This window comes from Bos indicus, chromosome 4 (assembly GCF_029378745.1).
Source record: "Bos indicus isolate NIAB-ARS_2022 breed Sahiwal x Tharparkar chromosome 4, NIAB-ARS_B.indTharparkar_mat_pri_1.0, whole genome shotgun sequence".
Taxonomy (NCBI): domain Eukaryota; kingdom Metazoa; phylum Chordata; class Mammalia; order Artiodactyla; family Bovidae; genus Bos; species Bos indicus.
The window spans coordinates 91975890-92001857 of NC_091763.1; the positions used below are offsets into that span (position 1 = coordinate 91975890).

Here is a 25968-nt window from a genome sequence, read left to right on the forward strand (position 1 = left end):
CCCCTTACCATCCCTCTGGGTCATCCAAGTGCACTAGCCCCAAGCTCCCTGTATCATGCATCGAACCTGGACTGGTGATCCATTTCACATATGGTAAAATACGTGTTTTAATGCCATTCTCCCAAATCATCCCACCCTCGCCCTCTCCCACAGAGTCCAAAAGACTGTTCTATACGTCTGTGTCCCTTTTGCTTAAGGCTGGGTAATATCCCACTGTATATATGCACATCTTTATCTGCTCATCTGTCGATGGACATTTAGGTTGCTTTCATGTCTTGGCTGTAGTAAATAGTGCTGTGATGAACATAGGGGTTCATGCATTCTATTTCTTTCTTATGCCTTCACATAAGAATAATAATTTATATTAGACAGTCTGTCTTTTCTCCTCTCATATTCTAGCGTTTAATGTTGCAGATGAGAAATTCAATAATGTATGACCCTTTTTTTTTTATTTTGAAACTAGAACACTTTCTAACACCATACACAAAAATAAACTCAAAATGGATTAAAGATCTAAACGTAAGACCAGAAACTATAAAACTCCTAGAGGAGAACATAGGCAAAACACTCTCCGACATACATCACAGCAGGATCCTCTATGACCCACCTCCCAGAATATTGGAAATAAAAGCAAAAATAAACAAATGGGACCTAATTAACCTTAAAAGCTTCTGCACATCAAAGGAAACTATTAGCAAGGTGAAAAGGCAGCCTTCAGAATGGGAGAAAATAATAGCAAATGAAGCAACTGACAAACAACTAATCTCAAAAGTATACAAGCAACTCCTACAGCTCAACTCCAGAAAAATAAATGACCCAATCAAAAAATGGGCCAAAGAACTAAATAGACATTTCTCCAAAGAAGACATACAGATGGCTAACAAACACATGAAAAGACGCTCAACATCACTCATTATCAGAGAAATGCAAATCAAAACCACTATGAGGTACCATTTCACGCCAGTCAGAATGGCTGTGATCCAAAAGTCTACAAGTAATAAATGCTGGAGAGGGTGTGGAGAAAAGGGAACCCTCTTACACTGTTGGTGGGAATGCAAACTAGGACAGCCACTATGGAGAACAGTGTGGAGATTCCTTAAAAAACTGGAAATAGAACTGCCTTATGATCCAGCAATCCCACTGCTGGGCATCACACTGAGGAAACCAGAAGGGAAAGAGACACGTGTACCCCAATGTTCATCGCAGCACTGTTTATAATAGCCAGGACATGGAAGCAACCTAGATGCCATTCAACAGATGAATGGATAAGAAAGCTGTGGTACATATACACAATGGAGTATTACTCAGCCATTAAAAAGAATACATTGGAATCAGTTCTAATGAGGTGGATGAAACTGGAGCCTATTATACAGAGTGAAGTAAGCCAGAAAGAAAAATACCAATACAGTATACTAACGCATATATATGGAATTTAGAAAGATGGTAACAACAACCCTGTGTACGAGACAGCAAAAGAGACACCGATGTATAGAACAGTCTTATGGACTCTGTGGGAGAGGGAGAGGGTGGGAAGATTTGGGAGAATGGCATTGAAACATGTAAAATATCATGTATGAAACGAGTTGCCAGTCCAGGTTAAATGCACGATACTGGATGCTTGGGGCTAGTGCACTGGGACGACCCAGAGGGATGGTATGGGGAGGGAGGAGGGTTCAGGATGGGGAACACATGTATACCTGTGGCGGATTCATTTTGATATTTGGCAAAACTAATACAATTTGTAAAGTTTAAAAATAAAATAAAATTTAAAAAAAAACTTAAAAATATAAACTACATTCTAAGCAAAATTTTATCACTTGGATGTTAGGACACCTGAAACTGATGGTCTTTTTCTAATTCAGCAGCCAATCAACTCCTGGGATGTCTTGACAATGGTTCTAATATCTGCTTGATCATCACAATGACCTGGTAATAAAAATGTACATGACCCACTCCTGGAGATTCTGATGCAACAGACCTGGAGTGGTACAGAAGAATTAAATGCCACCTCAACCCAAGTTTTTGGCTGGTTCTTCCAGCTCTCTTTTGTACTACGAAGCAAACATGAAGTAACACATTTCCCCCTGATTACTTAAAGAAGGTCAAAACTGTCTCACAAGATTGTCTGTGCCTTTCTTTTTAAATTCAGCTCAAACTACTTGCGGTTCTGGGCCAACATGGGATTATGATCATTTAGTGGACAGTAAAGAATCTTTGGTCCATGGTTTTGAATTTTGCTTAGGTGTCTTAATACTACTAGAAATTTATCCAAAGCCTTTCTCCCTCAAATACTCACCCTAATTGCAATTAATTAAATATTCACAGAACTACTAAAGCCTGTCTTCCACTAGACTATAAATTCCAAAGTGGCCAAGACCAAGCCTGTCTTATTACAGTTACAAAGTTCTCAGCTCTAATAACACTGAATAAATATTCATTGAAGAAAACCACTTATCTACAGAATCTAACCATTATGACCGAAGATCAAAAGGCAGGCAGAAAATAAACAGCAACAAGCACTCCTGAAGTATTTAAAATAAAACACAAATAGAACCTCTTTTGTCACTACTTCCTACTGGTCTTTGACACAGGCAAATGGACAAAATTGATTTCTGTTCACTAATTAATGAGCCTTCAGTTTCTTCAAAAAAAAAAAAAAAAGGATAAAAATATTGAATTAAATAGGAAAAAAGCAGAAGAGTCCTGAAAAATACCACGAAGACTATCCAGGTGCACAGTGACTATTAAGCTTTGGGACTACTAGAGAATAAACACAATCTCAGTAGCATAATTAATACTGTAGGATCCATAAAAGTTAAGCATTTCTGATTCAATCTTTTGCAATTTGTTTACCTTTAATTTTTAATTTTCATCATGTTGCATTTTATCATCATTTTGAAGACGTTAGCCTTCAAATTTTTATTGCAAAAAGATTACCACATTATCATAACTTTACTAAGTCTTTAGAGATTCCAATTCTGATATCATCTAGCTGTGTGACCTTAAAGCTGTGTGCACTTTGGTTTATTCATCTTATGAAACAAACCAAACCTATCTCGGAGAATATGAAAGAAAATATGAACCTAAATTCCAGAAGAATTAAATTATAAATCCAGATTTCTACTGAGGAAAAAATATATATATAATGAAATAATTTCTACCACTTCCTAAATCCAATTCAAAGTTTATTTCACCAGATCATACTACCACAAAACCAGAAAACATATATTTTAAAAGATTCAGAAGATAACTGTGTTATTATTCATTGTGTAAAAGTAAGTTCACACACACACGTACACTTCTCTAGTCTATTTCACATTACAAAATATATTGGCAATAAACTGCTAATATATTTAGTTCATAGTTAACCTTATAAGTGACGGACAAACTATGAGAGGTAGGCTGATGATAAAAAAACACTTTAGATAAACTTGTATAACTGATCTACATATAATTCTTAGTAAGTATAGGTGAGTGTATTACCAGACAGAAGAAAACATGGGAAAATTTTGCATATTTTAATCCTAAATTAAAAAACCAGCTAGACCCATACTACAAATTCAATTCTGCCTTTAAAGATACTAAACTGTTTAAAAGGATTGAAGGACACAGAAACAATCTGAACGAGGTTTAGCTATGACTAGAAAGTACAACATGAAATTATACATAAAAAACGTTACTTGTGAAAACTTAAGACTGCATCCCTAAATCAGGTATCATCTACCAGGTTATCTCAATCAACCGTAAGAAAAAAAAAAGGTATTTGATTCTAACCTTGACTAATTAATCTTAATTATCAGATCACAAAAAATACTCTACCACCCTCACACCACTTATGCACACACACACACACACACACACAGTTGTGCTGATCCAAGCAAACCAAATTTCTTTCAGGTCCTTGGATTCACCAAATTCTCTCACTGTTCATGCCTTCTATGTTTCTTTCTCTCTGCCTATGACATTCTCCCTATTTCCCTGGTCTGGCCCACTTCTAATAATCCTTCAGATTCCAGGTTAGGTGTCATTTCATCCAGGAAGCCTTCTCAGACCCCTCCTGTTTCCTGTTAAGAATTCTTCCCCTATACTCCTGGAGTACCCTGTACACCTATACTATATTATCTCACTATTTTGTGATTAGTTACTTTTATCTCCATTAAACTGGAAACTCTAAGAGGGCAGAAAAGATACCTTTGGTGTTCACCACTGTATTCACAGCTTTCAGGACCACGCCTGATGGGCATTTGTTAGACATACTTGTGAGCTCTCTCTAGGTTTAAGAAAATCTTCCCTATAAATTTTTTTAAAAGTCTGTATAAAGTTAACCAGAAAGTCAAAAATGCGACCTGAGTGATTTTCCAATTCTGCTTATATGTATTACAAATGAGAAAAATAAGATGTGCCCTCATTTCATAAACACAGGTAAAAGTTATTCCTTAAGTTGGTTTCAGTTACCATTTAAGGTTTTGTTGGTTTCCCATGGGGACATAATGGCTTTATTCTAATCAGCTACCATTTTCTGATTGCTTTGCTCACTAACAGTTTGACACAGCCAACCAACTGTGCCTCTGCCAATAGTTAAAACCTACTATAACCTGAAAAAAGAGACAAGACAGCAACCAAAGTTCACCCAGACAGCAACAAAAATTCCTCCACAACTCTTAATCCTGAGAGAAAGAGAGCCGTGCTGCCTTACTGCTAATTATTCCTTTTCCTATATTGATAACTCTCTTTCTCACCTTAGGTTTTTAAATCATCTTAGAAATCACTACATACTACTTACAAACCGTTTACGTAGATCATCAATTCAGTATCTTTTGAGAAACCAGCCCTCCAAAGAGAAGGCTTTTGAAGCCTGTAACTAATTAATGAACATTTCAGATTCTCACACATAATGGGCGCTCAATAAAATTTAAACCTCATCGAAGGTTTAATCCTGTGCTAGCAATTAAAGTAAAATACACTGTATATACTGATATAAACGTTTAAAAAAAATTTTTTTTCAAAAAGAATCAGTATTCAATTTCACATTAGGTTATATGTCAGATGCTTGACGTAACATAATATTAATTCTAACTCTTCTGTGCTAAGAGACAATCCTCTGAAGAGGCTGTAGCATAGTTTACATTCAAAAATAGTATCCACATGTTTTAATAAAATATAAGTTGTTTAGTTAAGACAAAATGAAAGTGAAGTCTCTCAGTCCAGCCTCTTTGTGACCCCATGGACTGTAGCCTACCAGGCTCCTCTGTCCGTGGGAATTTCCAGGCAAGAGTACTGGAGTGGGTTGCCATTTCCTTCTCCAGGGGATCTTCCCAAGCCAGGGATTGAACCTGGGTGTCCCACACTGGAGGCAGATGTTTTACCATCAGAGCCAGCTCATCAGGGAAGCCCAAACAAAGAGAAGCTTTCCTCTTCTCCCTTAATATACTGATATGTTGGTCATTCAATGAACAACATATCAGTTGCAGCAATAACGGTTTTAAGTTGCATCAGTAACAGTTTTTAAATAGTATACTGTATGCTTTATTGTTGATTCACACATGAACTCAGTTTCTTTAGGATGACTGTTGAACCACAATATCATTCCCAGCACTGCAAGCAAATCTGTAATTCCTGTCACACCTGCTGAATTCCAAGACCAGTATGAAGGGAATTTCTAACTGATCATCCATCCTTAATATAAGAAAACTTCAAAATTGTTCTCTTAAAACCACTACCTACAAGGGTTGGTTAAAAAAAAATTACTAAGTTAATTATGAACACTGCAACATGCTACAATAAATTTATAAGCAGAATGAAATTATTTTAGTGCCTATCTGGTGAAACATTTGTTTAGTCTAACACACATTTATTGAACACCTATTAAATACCAGGTATAATGTTATTCACTGAAGACATGAAAGTGAAGGATATGATCTATGCCCTTGAGAAATTCCCAAACCAACACGAATGGCTGCTCTCCTAGGAACACAGCCTCAGGTAAGATGCTTTGAAGATGAATGTAATAACAAATAAAATAAAGCTACATTTTTCTTATCTATCCCCAAAATATGCAATCTGATTTTAAATTTCCTACAATTGCTATGTATCAACTAAAAGCAAAAAAATCCATCATGTAATACAGCAGATATGTACCTCTGATAAGTCATACTTTGATCCCAAGCTTTTGCTTACAGAATCAGGACTTGGGCATCACCATCCAGTCACAGTTTACATTAACTCAGAGAAATGTCACTTTAGCAGTAAAAAACAAACAAAATCTCTAAGAAACTAAAGACCAAACTTAAAATTCAGTTAGATAACGACAATAGCAAACATCACACAAAGCCAATTCTCACTTTTCACTATAATTTACTCCTCCCTAAGATTCAAAAAAGACACTGTTTCTTGCACATCGTAGTAGTGTATTCTATAGGTAGTGTCTTTTTCTATAATACAGTTGACCTTTGAAGGAATGCAGGAGTTAGGGATGCCAACTCTCCATGCAGTCAAAAATCCACATATAACTTACAGTCCTCCTTATACTCCCTTTCTTCATATCTTCAGTTCTGCATCCTGGGATTCAACCCAATCAACCAAGGATCATCTGGTACTGTAATATTTACTACCGAAAAAAATCCACAAAAAGTGGACCTATGCAGTTCACACCTATGCTGTTCAAGTCAATTGTATAATATTGTAAAAAGAGATATATTTCAAAAACTCAAAAAAAAGATGCCAACTTCATATTAAGGGCCAGTTTTGAATACTGAACAAAATGATTATCCTCCCCTCTTCCCATTTTTCTGTCTCTAACCTTACGGCATACCACAGCTTCTTTGCCTCTACCAGAAGACTATGAGACGAAGAAAGAATATTAATTTCAATTAAATCAATTTTTATATATGTTATGGAAATACATCTTTTTGTTATTTAAAATTTTGTTTTAGTTTGGGCAGAGAGGATGGGAAAAGAAGGAAGCTAAAATAAAAGTTAACAGAGGGAGGAATGGATTTGGAGTTCGGGACTAGCAGATACAAACTATTATATACAGAATGGATAAACAAGATCCTATTGTATAGCACAGGGAATTATATTCAATATCCTATAATAAATCAAACTGGAAAGGAATATGATAAAGAATGAATATACATATATACACATATATATAACTGAATCACTTTGCTGTATACCAGAAACTAACATAACAATATAAATCAACTATATTTCACCTTCAATTTTTTTTTTTTAAAGTTAATAGAAAGGAGGGAAAATTGGAAGACAAAAAGTCACTGACATGATCCTAGAAGTACTGACAGAACTACAGAAAAGCTCAAGCAAAAGGCAGGGAATAGTCCAGGTAGTACCTGAATCCTGGCTTCAGAGCAAACAGCCTGTCTCAAGTCACCCAAGCATCAGAGATTTCAGAGTAGAAAAGCTGTAGGTAGGTGCAAAACAGACAGCCTTCTAAAAAATATAGGATATTTATATATGAACAGATGTCAAAACAACAGTAGAATGTACTGTTTAAAGCCAAAGATACCTAAATACCCAGTCAGCTACCACTTGTATCAGGAAGAAAGTTAAGGGATATATTCTCATATATGGGTAGAGGGTCTCTGGAAGAAGACACAAACCATGTTATTAGTACTATCTGAGCAAAGATACTTATTTCTATATTTCTGTATATCCTTTCATATCTCTGTATTATTATTTTTAAGCCACAGGTATATATTACATAGGACTTCCCAGGTGGTTCAGTGGGCAGAGTCTGCCTGCAATGCAGGAGACACTGGTTCGATTCTTGGATCGGAAGATCCCCTGAAATAGGAAATGGCAACCCACTCCAGTATTCTTGCCTGGGAAATTCTATGCACAGAGCCTGGTGGGCTATAGTCCATAGGGTTGCAAAGAATTGGACATGACTAAAGCCACTTAGCACGCACACATACATATATTACCTAGTCCAAAAAGAAGTCTATTCAGATTAACTTTTAAGTCAAGCAGATAAAAGTAGAGATTACAAGTCAAGAAGTATTTGTAATTTAAAGCCAGAGAAAGAGTCCAAAGCAAAAGCTGAAGTAGGAAGCAAAGAAAATGAGTCAAAACTGGTCAAGCAGTCAGTACAACCAATCAGTACAGCACACATGAGGCTGGTGGACCTAAAAAGTTAAGTCAACTCCTTCCTCAGCCTTTTATGAACTTCCAGCTTAGGTAGGAATACATACCAGGTCACAGAGAGCCCGGTATAGGCAGGAGACCACAAATCCCTTAAACAGAGCTGATACAGGAGTTGAAGACAACTATCTGAGCTTGAAGATTAAGAGATATCCTAACACATCATTACTGCACAACCTGGCTGAGCTTCTGAATGTTAACAAGAGCAAAAGCATGACTTCAAAGTTCTATCTTCAATTATCTGCCAGATACAAAACACCACTATAGCTCTTTAAATGAAATGTGTGTAACCAAGCCATTATGGAAACAGCCTAGAAAGAGATTAGTCACTGAGGGGCTGCTTGGGAGAAACCTACAAGTCTCAAAATGACAAGGTATCTTAGACCCTGTCATGTGGTCCAAACTTCTACCTCATCCTCCCAAGGTTTCAGTCAGCAGAGGCTTAAATACCTCTGTGCTAAAGAAGAGCTACCTTAGGAGACCTGAGATTATCCAGATATGTAAGAGATTACTATCCTCAGGAAATCAGAATTACTTAGCTATGAGATACACTAGTGAAGTAAAACAGTCTTTTTTAATCCAAAATTAGTTTCTTTGTACCATTTAGCGTATTTCTAAACCATCTCTAATTTAAATAATTGAGTACTTAGAATTTATAGTATTTTCAAAATTTGTTAAAAAAAAAAGCTCAGAAGGCAAATTTGCCAGAGACATTTTAGAAAGAGCACATTATCTATTTCACAGTCCCTTCCTTAATCTTAGTAAAGAAATGGCAAACACAGAAAACCAATACAACCACAGCGCAGTGAGAAAACAAATAATTTCATTTTTAAATATTCACCTTCCAAGGTTAAAAAATATATATATTTGGGGTACAAGATCTTGTTGAAAAGGAATTTTTTTTCAAGATAAAGCACAAATAAATGAAACAATTTTAACTTCTTAATCAAATAACATTGTAATAAACTGATATAGTAAAATTTCAAATTGCAAATTTTTAAAAAAGAAACCTAAGGCGAAGAATATAACTAAGTGTGAAGTTATTATCTTCATTTCCATGATATGAGAAAGAACAAAAAGAATTTTTATCTCTGTACTAAAAGTAGCTAACAGAAACTCTTACTGCAATTAAAAACTAACCATTTTCCTGTTATGCCAGAAACATACTTAAATGTTGCCTCTAATTAGTAAAATTTTAACTGTATTTACCATAGGAGAATTTGACCTATTAGTTATTTCCATTAACCAAGGGCAATTATCAAAAGTAAAGGCAATAAAAAAACACAATAAAATATGTTATACCACCATCCAGCATGAGCACAGGTATTTGTTATAGCATACATGAAATACTGATTTAAATACATAAAAGCAACGCCATGAGGATTACAGATGAAAAGTGTTAAGAAATGACTCTCAAGAGTCAGAAATTAACTTAAAGGAACAATCTATTTTTTAGAATCCTAAAATAAATCAAATGTATACTATTTCTCTTTAAAATGATTTAAAAATAAATATCTTAAAAAATTTCTCATCAATACAAGTGGCTTCATATAAATTCTCTGAATCTCAGAATTTTTTCATTAAGATATAGTAACCTTTAAAATAATAACGAAAGGTATTCTAATCCTTAAACTTAGGATATCCGTCACTTAGGTGTCCATCAGTCACGTGCGTTTGCTAGTTCATACTTTATTTAATACCCTATGATGTCAAAGAAGCCAAATCCACAAGTGGTGGACAAGCGGATATAAGAATCACAACAACCTAAGACCTTACTGGTAGGACTTCTAATAGTTCTCAACCACTTATACTTAGTGAGCAATACCTATTTTAGAGTGCTGGATTGTAACTGCACAAATATACTTATTATATATCCATTATTATAGTAATATAATGGAAAGAAAAGCTAAACAAATATATGTGAAGATATCAGGGCTAGAGTAAGTCTTTTTTCTATCACATGCTCTACTAAAGACAGTGAAACTCCAGGGTTAGGTAGGAGATGGTGAGTTACATAAACAGAGATGATAAAGTAATTAATCTAGAACAAGAGACATCTCAGACATTCCGAGTAAATAATCTACCCTGCCAAAGCTCATAAAGACCTCGTATAATTTAGTACTGTCTTCTGAGAGTTTATAAAGAACATGCCAAAAAATAACAATGAATCTTTAAGAGACACTTTACCAGTAAATATACCACATATTTCTTTAAATCATTCTGAACACTTTTTAAATTAGTATATAATAATATAGTACTGAAAAAGAATTTCTAATCAAGCAATATTTACTCGTCCACTTTTTTAAAATGACAAAAGTATATTATAAAGAAAATCAATGTATATATTTCATTTTTTAAAAATTATTTCTAAGGATTTCTAGGTAATTTTAAGGTGAAGATTGAAAATACATCCTAAAACATTCATACCTGATCGAAAGCACTCAATTATTTGCTGAATACCAGATTTGGATGTCTGTAGTGGTTGCTGTAACAAAGGAGCATCTCCAGGTTCCAGGATATAAACTACATGGAAGACAAATACCCACCCCAATCCCCACAAAAAAGGGTTATTCAAATCATTTACTATTGAAGTAAAACAATGGTTTGCTATAATCATGTTAAATGACAATCACACTTTTTTGTACGTATTTCACCATTAGCTTTAAGGCAAAATAAAATAATGGTAAACATATAACTACAATTTTTCTCAATTCAAGGTAAAACTAAGCCTCCTATGCATTAAGTTCAACTGCAAAGATCTATTTTGGTGTTATTTAGTACATATTAGTCATATTTGCCTTTTTATTCCCCTTGAAGAAGAGCTACTACATTTAACCAAAATTCTAGGGCAATAATAGCCTTGCCACCCCTCATAAACCATTCCAAAACTCTCCAGACAATCTAGTACAGCTCTCTGGCAATTATGAGAGCAAAACTCAAAAACTACTGCCTAAGGAAAGAACTGGTCAAGTGCACAACTACAGATGTATAAGAATGTTCACTGCAGCACTCTGCAGCACTATAAATAATTGAGAAAAATTTCAAACAACTTAGAAGTCGCTCAGAAGGAACCAGACTAAATAAACTATGAAATATCCATACAACAGAATCTCTCACGGCTATTACACAGCATGAGCAAGACCTACATGTACTGACAACAAAGGATGTCAATAATACATTGTTAAGCAACACAAGCAGGTTATAAAATACGATATCAAATTTACTAATATATATTTCAATAGCTACAGAAATAAATTTAATGTATATGTGTGTTTATGTATAAATGCTAATATAAACACAAAATGTCTGGTGGGACAGTGGGATACCAAGAAAACTTAACAAAGGTTCTTTCTGTTGGATCAGGTTTATAGAGGTGATTTTCACTTTCTGCCTCACACTTCACTAGCCCAGGCTTTTGGAAGTATGCATTTTAGAAAGAATGCATTTCTTATAGTAAGTAAAAATAATATTCCCATTGTAAATATACAGAGGTCTACATCATCCCTGCTTGCCAACACTCAGATTATTAGTATAAATATATAATAAGTAAGGTTATAGTAATAAGAAACAAGGTAACTGAAAAAGAAAACTGAGTTTTCCATTAGACATCAGGTAGAGACAGTTGTGGTGGAGAAAAAGCAGTCATTTTAACCACTTCTTTTTTCAGTATGTTATAATGTTTTACCATCTTTACCCAGATGATGTTTTACCATCATCTGCTCAGTGCTGAGAAGATAAGGAGGGTTACTTCAGTAATGGGTGCTGCTACTGCTTCAGGGCCTGGGCCTGGAAAGCTCTTAACTGTCTGATAAGGGGGATAAAGCCTGCTGTGCTATGTGTATAGACACACCCTTAGATTCTCTTCTAGGCTTCAACTCTTAAGTTCAGTGTACACAAACAGGAAAAACTGTGTCTCAGGAACAAATCATTCCATTAAGCAAAATTTTCCCAATTTTAAGAGACACTTTGGGGGTATTTTAAAAAACATACACACAAATACAACTCATTTTGAGAACATCTAACATTGGCACTAACCGCAGTGGTTAAGGAAAGATTCCAGACCTGGACTGACTGTGCTGAAACTCCTTTTTTGCCATTTACTAGATACAGCTAGGGTAAATTACACTCTTTGATTTCTCTATTCTTATCTCCAAAATGTGAATATTAAAAGTATCTAAATCATAGAGTTGTGTGAGGATTATATTAGCTAATGCAGGTTCCTGGTTAAATCAGAACCTGGAATACAGTAAAGACTCAATAAATGTTTTATCACCATTAACATCATCTACAAGTCAACTGCTTTCCTGACACCAAAAATGAAAAATCTTTTTCAAAATCTAAGAGAAGTAGAATTCAACCCCTTAGAGAAACAGCAGCAAATGTTTGTAAATAGAGTGATGATATCATTTGGATTTGATGAATCTCTTTCTAGTATTTGTACATTCTAACAACCAATAACTGATTACAAAAACTAATAAAAGATAGGATGGAAATTACACAATTTTAAAAAGTCCCAAGGTCTGACTCTCCAACTGGCAAGAATTCTGTAAAGCAAGAATGAAAAAAGAGTAATAAATAAGGGAGAAATATGAGAAAAAAATGGAAACTTCTCTTCAGCAATCCCTTTCCTCATTTAGGTACATGCTCCAGAAACCTTCCACTAATTTCCACTTCCACATGACAACACCATTTTAAAGCTAGAGCAAAATTTTGTTACCCACCACCATCACTGGTACCACCAGAATACATACACATCCTGAGACACCATTCAAAATAACCCCAGGGTTAGTTTTGTTATGAGTGGACATATCCACCTGGTATACACATCTGTGTAGGTCCCATTTCTTTCTTCATTTGAAAACATAATCTCAATCCTAAAAAAACTTTGTATGTCAATATTTTATAAAATTTCTTGCATATCCTATCATGCCTCCCAAGAGCAGGTCACATGACCATTAAGGAAAAAAAACAGCACCTCCCTCCAGCCAAAAACCCCAATGTCTCAGAGGTTAACATCTTTCTTTACATCCTTCCAAGAACACACTTCCCAGAATCACCTACTTGCATTAAGAGTCTCTCCTCCCTTAAAACAAGCCTCTTAAGATATTCTTCAACCTAAGATGTCTGAGATTTGCTTACAACTAATAGTGAGTGGGGAAGCAGTTGGAGGATAAAGAAGGGAACTGTGGTGAGGGGAGAATACAGATCAAAAGCAACTGTCCACGTACTCACATACTGATAACTGATGGAGCTGTGTGTTGGTTACGTAAGGTTCCTAAAGCATTCTACCTTTGAATGTTTGAAAATTTCTCTAACAGAAAAACTTTCTTAAAGCATAACTAAGAATATACTTTACATACACTGATAGGCTTATAACACCACCACTCACTACAAATTGATCCAGCGTACTAAGACCTCCCCAGAAACACACTGCTCTCTCTCATTCAGGAACTCACCTACTATTCATAATTCAAAAGGACAGATTTCTCCGCAGAGTTCATTAAAAGAACTTCATAAACATAACTTCACCTTCTTCCCTCCATCTGAGAGCAACCTCTTTTAAAAGTACCATTCCTATTCCTCTCAATACTGGAAACATCCTCTCACTTGGTCCATTATCTTCCTGTGAAATAATGACAATTAAAACTACCTCATAAGTTACACTTCTACCTTTCCAACGAACTAAACCCTCAGAAAGTGCTTACTTCTAACTAAGAAAGCAAAGAAATACCAACCACTTTTGACCTAACAGTCTGAAAAATAAACTGCATGGGAAAAGTTTCTGGCAAAATAAAGCTGAATTTTTAAAATTAAAGCGACTTATCTGACTTTGTGTTAATGAGGGAGGAGAAGAAGCACAAGTTTCAACACAAATTTAAAAGTTCATCTCTGTGAAGACCAGTTAAGTAACTCCTAATACTATATTAAAATAATAAATACTATGTCACCCCTTTCCCCCCCCAACACCCCCCACCCCCCCCCCCAAAAAAAAAAAAGTTCATCTCTGGAAAATATCTTTAAAGTATCTAGAAAACTTTATCAGAATACACTAAATAAGGTATGGTCACAAATTACTTTATCCATCCATCTCTTTCCACTCAAAGGTTCCGTGAAGGAGTGCGCTTATCTGTTGTGTTCACCACTTATATCCCCGTTGTCTTGAACAGTGCCTAGCACCTAACTGGTGCTCAATAAAGACTTGTCAAAGAAAGAAATGAATGACAAAATACATTTCTTCCTAAGCAACAAGCTTTAATATGATTTAATTAACTAATTCAACTTAAACGACTTCTCAAAAAAAATGGAATAAAAAGACGGGGGCGGGGGGAAAGAGTGGAAGTATAAGAAGTCATTCACAGTTTTCTACTTCAAAACTAGCAAAATCCATTCAACAATTGGTAAAACATAAGGGATATATATTCACTTCAAATAAAATGTGCAGCAGAAAGGAGGATGAAAGGTAGGCAGATCAGGGAGCAATTGAATAAACACTGGATTCCACTCTGGGATTGCCTGTTTTATTAGCAGAGGGTGTTATTTTCAGCAAATTGGTGGGGATAGGATTATAATACAAATTTTATTCTAACATGTACGAAAGTTTCCAGAAAATAGAAGTTCTTCCCCTTTAACACCACCATTTTTCCCCCACTAATCAAAATGTACTCTAAATGAACCTCACTGTGACAAAACCAAGTACTGGGTGCAGTTAAAATACTCCAACAAGAAACAAGCAAAAGTACTAAAAAGTCTTGGAACTTTTATATCAAAAATAATGCTCAACAACTGCCTTTGAACTTAACAGAACAGCCTTTAGTTGGTTTAGTGACAGTGTGTATTCAAGGATTCTCTTTTTAAGCTGTACCTCTAAATGTTTGTAATAATGCACAAACTTCTAATAAGCAGAAAAACTATCAATAGTTTATATATCACGTTTTCTTAGTGTTCTAATACTCCTTGTGAGATTCCCAAAACACCTTTTTAGTTTCATAGTCAAAAAATATCCCTCTAAACAATATCCTAAAAATATTTATCTTAAATAATCAGATTTTGCAATCCTGTGTTCTGTCCATGATCTTTAAGAGGTCGCACTTCGACAAACTTTCCTTAGCCCAAACTAATGAGCTTAAACCTCATTCTTAGGTTTAAGCATTATTCTCTTTCAACACTATTTAAGCAGAAGAAATTTCTAGTTTTTAAAAGTTTCATAAAAATAAATGCTAGTATTCTAATACTACCTATTTTTTCCTTTCTCTTCAGTTTTAACCATTCACAGAGCATGAGGGTATACTACTAGCTACAAACTACCTTGAAAGGGAAGGAAAAGGGATTGAGTAATTGATCTTGTGGAAAAGATTTAAGGTGACACCTGCAGTACTTTTTTGAAGGGATCAAGCAAGGGAGACCTCTTGTTTGTACAAGCTTTTAGCTTCATAACTGGTTTTATGCTGGGGGAAATTATAGCCTGTTTAGTTAGGAATGACTTCTTGGGGAGGAAGAAAAGAAAACAGAGAGCAGAGTGGCTCTGATGGAGACCGAAGACACTGGAGAAGAAAGGGGTATACCTGGTTCACAGCATCCGTGATGATGGTGGTCAGTCTGACAGTATTTGTCCCTTAAAGGCATTTTCAGTGGGCGCGACCTACTTTCCTTTCACTGTAAGAAGCTCTTCATTGCGGCTTGGCTGTTGAAAGAAGCACAAACCCGTCACTCGCCCTGAACTTCCTGGGGGGGCTCTCGCTGCATTTTCCAGAAACGTTCCCTTCACCCACCCTTCGCTTCCCCTTCAGCGCCCTGTACCTTCCTCTCCAACCGAAAAATAAAAACGCACGAAGGCTTCACCAGCCCGAACTCCCGCACAGGTTCATCGCCCTACCCGGAAACGCAGCCCCGGGCGCGCAGCGCAGGGCGAGGGCCTGGCCGGCTGCGCGGGCGGCGGCGGCGGCCTCGCCTTCCCGGGCGGGCGCGCGCGGAGATGGAGGCGCGGTGCGCAGCGGGCACGGCCAGCGCCGGGGCCCGCGGGGCGGGGGGCGCGGCGGCAGCCGAGGGGTAGCTCCCGCCGGCGCCCGGCCCACACCGGCCCTCCCGCTACGCACGTGCGCTGGGGTCTCCCTGGCAAAGCCCCGGTCCCCCAACCAAGTGCGCCCAACTTACTGAACTCCTGGGGCGGGCCGGCGGGCGGGCGGAAGGAAGGAGAGCAGGCCGGGCGGCCGCGGGGACAGCCTGGCGTGGGAGGCGGCTTCGGGCCCCACCTGGCGCAGCCTTGGCGAACCGCGCGAAGGGACCGGGGTTCGGGCCCGACGCGCTCCCAAAGAGTCCCCGCCGGCGCTGACGCGGAAGCGCCACAGCTCACCACGTCCCTCCGCGGCCCGAGGCGACGCGGCGGCTCACGGCGTCCCTCCGCGCTGTGGAACTGGGCGGGAGGGCGGGCGGCGCGCGGGCGCAGGCAGTTGACAGGAGGAACCGCCCCGCAGCCGCTGCTGCCGCCACCGAAGGAGCTGGAACCGAAGAGGGCAGGAGCTGAGGCGCCCCTCGCCCGGGCAACGGCTGCCGCCGGAGCCCGGCTCCCCCCAGCGTCGCTCCACCTGCAACGGTCCCTCAGGCTTTTGGAGAGGGGCGGGGAAGGATGGGGGTTTCCCCCCACCTTGGGCCCTTGTTGGTAGTAGTTGTTGTTTCAGGAAACTTTATTAAGTCAGTCTCTCGCTTTCTCGGTCTCCCCCTCCCCAAAGAGCCTGAGCTACCGCCGCGGAGCGAGTAGGAAGGGGGAAGCAGAGACTCTCCGGCAGCGACAGGGAGCGAGTGACTGACCCCGGACGGAGATGGGGCGAGGGCAGGAAGTGACAAGCTCTCGGAGTGGGTGGGGGGAGTGTGGCCGGCACGCCCGGGAGCGTCGCGCGCATGCGCCCGGCCCGGCGCCCCCGCCGGTGGAGAGGCGACGCGCGGCGGCTGGGCAAGGAGAGGGAGACCGGGCTGGTGGCGGGGGGCCGACAGCCGGGTGTCTCCGACCCGCGGCTCTCTCAAACGTCTCCGGCGGACGGGGAGCCGAAGTCCTGGGCTTCGCCGGCCAGGAGGTGCGAGGCCACTGGTGCAGTGGTTGGGCCCGGGAGACGGGCTGCTGGGCAACCAAACTGTTGCTATCGCTTTTCTTCCTTCGGTGGAACCGAAACCGGGAGGCTTGGAAAAGAAGGGGAAAGAACTGTAGGAAGAGGTTTCGCAAATGCGTAAGCCGTAAATCGTGGTGATTCCGAAAAAGTTGTCAGCTCATTTATAAAGGGTACAAGTGGAACTTTTTTTTTTTTTTTCCCCCTAACCCAGCAATTACCGAAGTGTGCCTCTCAGAGCTTTATCAGGTCTTTGGGAGGAAAACAGTCTAGTCCGGGAAGATCGGTATTGATCGCAGCTGCGCTCGGCGTCTGGCATCTGAAGGTGAAGTTGGGTCACGTGGGCAGTACTCACTTTTTCTTCTCTTCGGCGCTTATCCTGCTTGGAAAACCCCCCAGGATCGCAGTGGGCTGTCAAATTCTGCAACCCGGTGTGCGGGTGCTCGGGGGTGGGAGAGCCAACTCCCCCGCCTTCTCCCCGGCTCCAGAAACAAAAATGAAAATTTTAAGAAAGAAAAAGTCCATTTAAAAAATCACCCGCCCTCCCCCACGATCCACTGAAAACTTTCATGATTAAGTTGCTGGTTTTCGGATCCGTGAAAACGTTTAGTAGACAGGTTCTGATGTATTTTGGAAGAACAATCGAGTGACTGAAATCTATTTTCAAAATTCAGAGTTTGTATTAGGTCCAGTAATAAATGTGTTACTGTAAATACACTGAATGGAGCATTTGCATAGGTCTGAGTGATTTTAGCAGCCTAATAATACGGGTGACAGGAAAATGATACAAAAATGATCTTTTTAAAAAGGAATTCCACCTGTTCATTCTGCACACTTAACTGGTCACTTTAGTATGTTTGATCATTTTTATCTGTCCCATTGTCAAGCAATACAAAACATCAAACTAAAATGAAATGCATCTAGGTGTTGGTGAGGGCGGTCCAAGAGGGGATATGTGGGTATATATATATATATATATATATACATACACACACACAGCTGATTCACTTGGTTGTTATATGGCAGAAGCTAACACAACATTGTAAAGCAACTATTATCCCAATTAAAAATGAAATGCCACAATTTCTAAAAGTAAAATAAGCTGCACCCACATGATAGTGTTTGTCATACAACCAATAAAATATTTTTCTAATATTTTCATGCTAAGTCTCTTCAGTTCATTTCAGTCACTCAGTCGTGTCCGACTCTTTGCGACCCCATGAATTGCAGCATGCCAGGCCTCCCTGTCCATCACCAACTCCCAGAGTTCACTCAAACTCATGTCCATTGAGTCGGTGATGCCATCCAGCCATCTCATCCTCTGTCGTCCCCTCCTCCTGCCCCCAATCCCTCCCAGCATCAGAGTATTTTCCAATGAGTCAACTCTTCGCATGAGGTGGCCAAAGTACTGGAGTTTCAGCTTTAGCATCATTCCTTCCAAAGAAATTCCAGGGCTGATCTCCTTTAGAATGGGCTGGTTGGATGTCCTTGCAGTCCAAGGGACTCTCAAGAGTCTTCTCCAACACCACAGTTCAAAAGCATCAATTCTTGGGCACTCAGCTTTCTTCACAGTCCAACTCTTGCATCCATACGTGACCACTGGAAAAACCATAGCCTTGACTAGATGGACCTTTGTTGGCAAAGTAACGTCTCTGCTTTTTAACATGCTATCTAGGTTGGTCAGTCCTGTCCAATTCTTTGCAACCCAAGGAACTGTTTCCCACAAAGCTCCTCTGTCCATGGGATTCTCTAGGCAAGAATACTGGAGCAGGTTGCCATGGCCTCCTCCAATCTTCCTGACCCAAGAAGGGAATCTGCATCTCCTGCAGCTCTGGCACTGCAGGTGATTTCTTTACCACTGAGCCACAGAGGAATATGCTTATGCAAAACAATAGAAAAAAATTTATAATGTGACCCTTAACAGTGGAATTTTTGTTTTATTTAACACGAGATCTTTGGTAAAATTTGAGGTGAAATATTTTAATTTTGGGAGATCTACTTTAATAAGCAAATTTATCATGGGCTTAAAAATGAATATACAATTCTACATTTTCATAAACATGAAAAGGCATTACTTCAGATATGTGAAAGTTACAAATGTTTGCTGACCAGATGTGAATTAAAGATGTTTATATTTCAAAATGGTCATCACTAGAGAGTCCTCAAAATTGTTTGCTAATAGAATAAGTTTTAAATATTCTGAAAAATTAGAATTATAGACAAAATTGGAATGTGCATATGGGTAAAACAAATATTGAACACACTGAATCATAGAATTTTAAAGATGAAGCCATGGAAATTATCTAGTAACATTCCTTACTTTATAGATAGAAAACTGAAACCCAGAGAGGTTAACTGATTTTCTGAAGGTCACATAGTAACAGAACTGAGTCTAGAACCTAGATCATTCCCTTTATAAAATAACAATATTAGTATCTGATATGTTTTGAGTAATTAATGTTTTAGGCTCAGGCATGAGGTCATTTAATTGTATCAACAATCCAATGAGATTTTGTTATCCTCCATTCTTCAGGGGGAGAAACTGAGGCACAGAATGGTTCAGTTCAGTTGCTCAGTCATGTTGGACTCTTAGACCCCATGGACTGCAGCATGCCAGGCTTCCCTGTCCATCACCAACTCCCGGAGTATACTCAAACTCATGTCCATCGAGTCGATGATGCTATCCAACCACCTCATCCTCTGTCATCCCCTTCTCCTCCCACTTTCAATCTTTCCCAACATCAGGGTCTTTTCAAATGAGTCACTTCTTCACAATGAGTCAGGTGGTCAAAGGATTGGAGTTTCAGCATCAGTCCTTCCGGTGGATATTATTCAGGACTGATTTCCCTAAGAATGGACTGGTTGGATCTCCTTGCAGTCCAAGGGACTCTCAAGAGTCTTCTCCAACACCACAGTTCAAAAGCATCGATTCTTCGGCGCTCAGCTTTCTTTAGAGTCCCAACTCTCACATCCATACATGACTACCGGAAAAACCATAGCTTTGACTAGATGGACCTTTGTTGGCAAAGTAATGTCTCTGCTTTTTAATATGCTGTCTAGGTTGGTCATAGTTTTTCTTCTAAGGAGCAAGCGTCTTTTAACTTAATGGCTGCAATCACCATCTGCAGTGATTTTGGAGCCCAAAAAAATAAAGTCAGCCACTTTGTCCACTGTTTCCCCATCTATTTCCCATGAAGTGATGGGACCGGATGCCATGATCTTCATTTTTTGAATGTTGAGCTTTAAGCCAACTTTTTCACTCTCCTCTTTCATTTTCATCAAGAGGCTCTTCAGTTTTTCACGTTCTGCCATAAGGGTGGTATCATCTGCATATCCGAGGTTTTTGATATTTCTGGCAATCTTGATTCCAGCTTGTGCTTCATGTAGCCCAGCATTTCACATAATGTACTCTGCATATAAGTTAAATAAGCAAGGTGACAATATACAGCCTTGATGTACTCCTCACCCAAGTTTGGAACCAGTCTGTTGTTCCATGTCCAGTTCTAACTGATACTTCTTAACCTGCATATAGATTTCTCAGGAGACAGGTCAGGTGGTCTGGTATTTCCATCTCTTGAAGAATTTTCCACAGTTTGCTGTATCCACATAGTCAAAGGCTTTGGCATAGTCAATAAAGCAGAAGTAGATGTTTTTCTGGAACTCTCTTGGTTTTCCAGTGATCCAATGGATGTTGGCAATTTGATCTCTGGTTCCTCTGCCTTTTCTAAATCTGGCTTTAACATCTGGAATTTCATGGTTCACATACTGATGAAGCCTGGCTTGGAGGATTTTGAGCATTACTTTGCTGCATGTGAAATGAGTGCAATTGTGTGGTAGTTTCAACATTCTTTGGCATTGCCTTTCTTTGGGACTGGAATGAAAACTTTTCCTTTTCCAGAATGGTTAGATAACTCATCAAGGTTACAGCTGAAAGGCAGCTGAAGCAGCATTCTAACCCAAACGGTGTGGCTCTGAAACTCATGACCTTAGCCACTGTGTTCTATTGGCTATATTGTGTTGCCTACACTGTACCATAGCTGTTTTGGATCATATCATATGTGAAAGATGAGTGAGTAGATCCTGTCATTTGTGAGAGGTATTAAAATGTCATGTGTAAGCTCATGAAGTGAGAATGGAATTGCTAGAATCACAAGAATTTAATTGAATTTCACAAAAAGACTTTGAACATCACCTAGAATTTCACCCTATCTCTAAAAACACTATGCACAAACCATCACAGAAAAATCATTTGTCTCCCTTTCGTTGTTCACTGCAGCAACCTAGGTGACACATCATTACAGCTTTAAGGAACTTTTTTATACTTAAAGTCTGGAAGTGCATATCTAATGATTAACATATCACCTTCAAGTCTGGAGAATACACACACACATACATATACATACACACACACATGCATGTATATACACATATATTATTGCGGCACAGCAAACCACCCTAGAATCAGTGCCCTAAAGTCATTTTAGTCTGGCCTTGTCTGGGATCATGCATGTAGCTGCTACAGTCATCTGGCAGCTTGACTGGGTGCTCTCATGGCTGGCAGTTGGTGTTGACTATTGGCTGGACCTCTCTCTTCTCTTGTAGATTTTCATCCTCAATATTATCCTGGGCTTTTTCATATAATGGCAGCATGCCAAGCAAATAGAGTGGGAACTGAAGGAACTTGACACCACTTCCACCACATTCTATTGGTAAAAGAAAGTCAGAAGGCCAGCACATATTCAGAAATTGGGAAGATAAATTTCCCTTCTTTTTAAAACTTTTTAAATTGAAGTACAGTTGACTTACAGTGTTGTGCCAATCTCTGCTGTACACCAAAGTGACTCAGTTTTATGTGTGTATATATATATATATATATATATATATATCAGAGAAGGCAATGGCACTCCACTCCAGTACTCTTGCCTGGAAAATCCCATGGACAGAGGAGCCTGGTAGGCTGCAGTCCATGGGGTCGCAAAGAGTCGGACACAACTGAGCGACTTCACTTTCACTCTTCACTTTCATGCATTGGAGAAGGAAATGGCAACCCACTCCAGTGTTCTTGCCTGGAGAATCCCAGGGACAGAGGAGCCTGGTGGGCTGCCGTCTATGGGGTCACACAGAGTCAGACATGACTGAAGCGACTTAGCAGCAGCATATATATATATATATACGTATATATACGTATATATATATACACACACACACACACACACATATACGTATATATTCTTTACTATTTTTTTCCATTGTGTTTTATCCCAAGAGACTGGATATAGTTCCCTGTGCTATACTGTAGGATCTTGTTGTTCATCCATTCTGAATGTAATGTTGTAGTTTGCATTTGCCAACCCCAAATGCCGAGTCCCTCTTCCTCCCTTCCTCCTTGGTGACAAGTCTGATAACTATGTCTGTGAGTTCGTTTCTATTTTGTGAATAGGTTCATTGGTGCCATATTTTAAATTTCTCTTCTTGATGGGAGGAGTAGCCAAGTCACATTTCAAAGGGATATGCATATAAGAATGGAAGGAATTATTGTGATGATCTTTGCATGAAATCTATCACAATATATAATTATTTCAAGAATAATACTAGCTAATTAAAGCTGCTGGTTTGCTTTTTTTTTTTTTTTTTTAATGATTGATGATGCCTGTAAGAATAGCAAAACAAGGAAAAAGTAGTCAGACCAATTCTTTAAACTGACTAAGTGGGTCACTTTGCTGGCACTGTATAGATACTTTGGTGATTCCTTAACTTTTTTTCATAATTTTGTTTCTTTCTTGAAGATTTTCACATCTGTTCTAAACAAATCTCTCTAAAACACAGTATAAACACCTAACAACAAGTAGAACCAATTATGGGACATATATATTCAGGTCCAGATTTTGCTAGCTTTGATTATGATGTGGCATTTTACAACACATATTCATAACTTTTTTAAATAAAATTATGGACCAAAACAGAGGCTGAAAGTTTAGAAAGGGTCATGGAAAAATTGATTTCAAAGGACAAATAGTAAACTGTTGACCTATTATCAATTACAGAACTTAACACGTAAGGACTGCGCAAGCAACAGGATACAAAAAAAAAAAAATGATAATGCTTTATTTTAAGGACACTAGGAAGTAGGTTGTAACCTACTAGCAACTCCACTAGGGAGTGGGTTGCTGCCCTGGAGATACGTTGCCTACTAGGACCCCGATATAGACTTACAGTTTCCATTCCTGATGCTAAAGGCACACTTAGGTCTTGCTGACCAGGTGGTACAGTGCATGTACCATGCTGCCATGTTGGCACCAAACCATGCCTTACAGGTCTTCCATTCAAATGCATTTCAGATAGCATTTAGATGAATTCCATTTTTAAAAATTACTTGTTATAATGGAGTTTGTTCATAAATTAGTCTGTACTATAAGAATAGCTTGGCTTTCCAGGTGGCACTAGTGGTAAAGAACCCACCTGCCAATGCCAGAGACATAAGAGATGTGGGTTTGATCCCTGGGTCAGGAAGATCCCCTGGAGGAGGGCATGGCAATCCACTCCACTATCATTGTCTGGAGAATTCCATGAACACAGGAACCTGGAGGGCTACAGTCTGACAGGCACGATTGAAGTGATTTAGCACATACACATATAGTAATAGCTAAAGATGATTTTGTCACTTATTGAATTCAGATAAAGTGCTAAGTGCTTTCTAGGTTTTCACTGAATCCTTACTAAGATCCTAGGTTAAATGTTATCCCATTTTACAAAGTCAGTTCAGTTCAGTCACTCAGTCGTGTCTGACTCTTTACGACCTCATGAACCGCAGCACGCCAGGCCTCCCTGTCCAACACCAACCCCCGGAGTCTACCCAGACTCATGTGTACCGAGTTGGTGATGCCATCCAGCCATCTCATCCTCTATCGTCCCCTTCTCCTCCTGCCCTCAATCTTTCCCAGCATCAGGGTCTTTTCAAATGAGTCAGCTCTTCGCATCAGGTGGCCAAAGTATTGGAGTTTCAGCTTCAACATCAGTCCTTCCAATGAACACCCAGGACTGATCTCCCCCAAGATGGACTGGTTGGATCTCCTTGCAGTCCAAGGGACTCGAAAGAGTCTTCTCCAACACCACAGTTCAAAAGTATCAATTCTTTGGTGCTCAGCCCTCTTTATAGTTCAACTCTCACATGCATACATGACCACTGGAAAAACCATAGCCTTGACTAGATGGACCTTTCTTGGCAAAATAATGTCTCTGTTTTTTAATATTCTGTCTAGGCTGGTCATAACTTTCCTTCCAAGGAGTAAGCATATTTTAATTTCATGGCTGCAATCACCATCTGCAGTGATTTTGGAGCCCAGAAAAATAAAGTCCGCCATTCTTTCCACTGTTTCCCCATCTATTTCCCACGAAGTGATGGGACCAGATGCCATGATCTTCATTTTCTGAATGTTGAGTTTTAAGCCAACTTTTTCACTCTCCTCTTTCACTTTAATCAAGAGGCTCTTTAGTTCTTCTTCACTTTCTGCCATAAGGGTGGTGTCATCTGCATATCTGAGGTTATTGATATTTCTGGCAATCTTGATTCTAGCTCGTGCTTCTTCCAGCCCAGCGTTTCTCCTGATGTACTCTGCATATAAGTTAAATAAGCAGGGTGACAATATACAGCCTTGACGTACTCCGTTCCTGATTTGGAACTAGTCTGTTGTTCCATGTCCAGTTCTAACTGTTGCTTTCTGACCTGCATGCAGGTTTCTCAAGAGGCAGGTCAGATGGTCTGGTATGCCCATCTCTTTCACAATTTTCCACAGTTTATTGTGATTCACACAGTCAAAGGCTTTGGCATAGTCAATAAAGCAAAAATAGATGTTTTCCTGGAACTCTCTTGCTTTTTTGATGATCCAGCAGACGTTGGCAATTTGATCTCTGGTTCCTCTGCCTTTTCTAAAACCAGCTTGAACATCTAGAAGTTCACGGTTCACATATTGCTGAAGCCTGACTTGGAGATTTTAAGCATTACTTTACTAGTGTGTGAGATGAGTGCAATTGTGCGGTAGTTTGAGCATTCTTTGGCATTGCTTTTCTTAGGGATTGGAATGAAAACTGACCTTTTCCAGTCCTGTGGCCACGGCTGAGTTTTCCAAATTTGCTGGCATATTGAGTGCAGCATTTTGACAGCATCGTCTTTCAGGATTTGAAATAACTCAACTGGACTTCCATCACCTCCACTAGCTTTGTTCATAGTGATGCTTCCTAAGGCCCACTTGGCTTCGCATTCCAGGATGTCTGGCTCTAGGTGAGTGATCACACCATCATGATTATCTGGGTCATGCAGATCTTTTTTCTACAGTTCTTCTGTGTATTCTTGCCACCTCTTCTTAATATTTTCTGCTTCTGTTAGGTCCCTACCATTTCTGTCCTTTATTGAGTCCATCTTTATTCTGTCCTTTATTGAGCCCATTTACAAATTAGGAAACAGATAATTTATGTTTGATCTTAGATTTGAACATAGGACTGAGTCCACGTCCTATGCTTCAAGTTACATATATTCTGATTATTCCTAAAATTTTATCTCCAGTTCAGGCCTGTCCCTGAAGCATCTAAGCTCTAACTACCCACGAAGCACACAATCTGAATTTCTCCAACATCTCAAAATTAGCAGGGCCCAAACTAAACTTCTCTTCTCACAAAACCTGTTCTTCCAAATTTTAATCAACAGTGTTGCTAT

The 25968-nt window shown here is 39.1% G+C and overlaps 1 protein-coding gene across 4 annotated transcripts in view; it reads right to left on the minus strand.

Moving 5' to 3' along the window:
* The window catches only part of ZNF800 (zinc finger protein 800), a 51099-nt gene extending 34115 nt beyond the window's left edge, over positions 1-16984 (minus strand). For 2 of the 4 annotated variants that reach the window (XM_070788099.1, XM_019959029.2), the window contains exons 1-3: positions 16312-16984; positions 15723-15841; positions 10588-10683 (exon numbers count right to left, since the gene is read on the minus strand). In XM_070788099.1, the coding sequence (XP_070644200.1) occupies positions 10588-10683; positions 15723-15783 (157 nt within the window). In that variant the 5' untranslated portion in view covers positions 15784-15841; positions 16312-16984. Of the gene's footprint in view, positions 1-10587; positions 10684-15722; positions 15842-15957; positions 15977-16311 lie in introns of those variants that run through there. The other 2 variants (XM_070788100.1, XM_019959028.2) reach the window with 2 other exon arrangements.
* Between the last annotated feature and the right edge of the window lie 8984 nt (positions 16985-25968).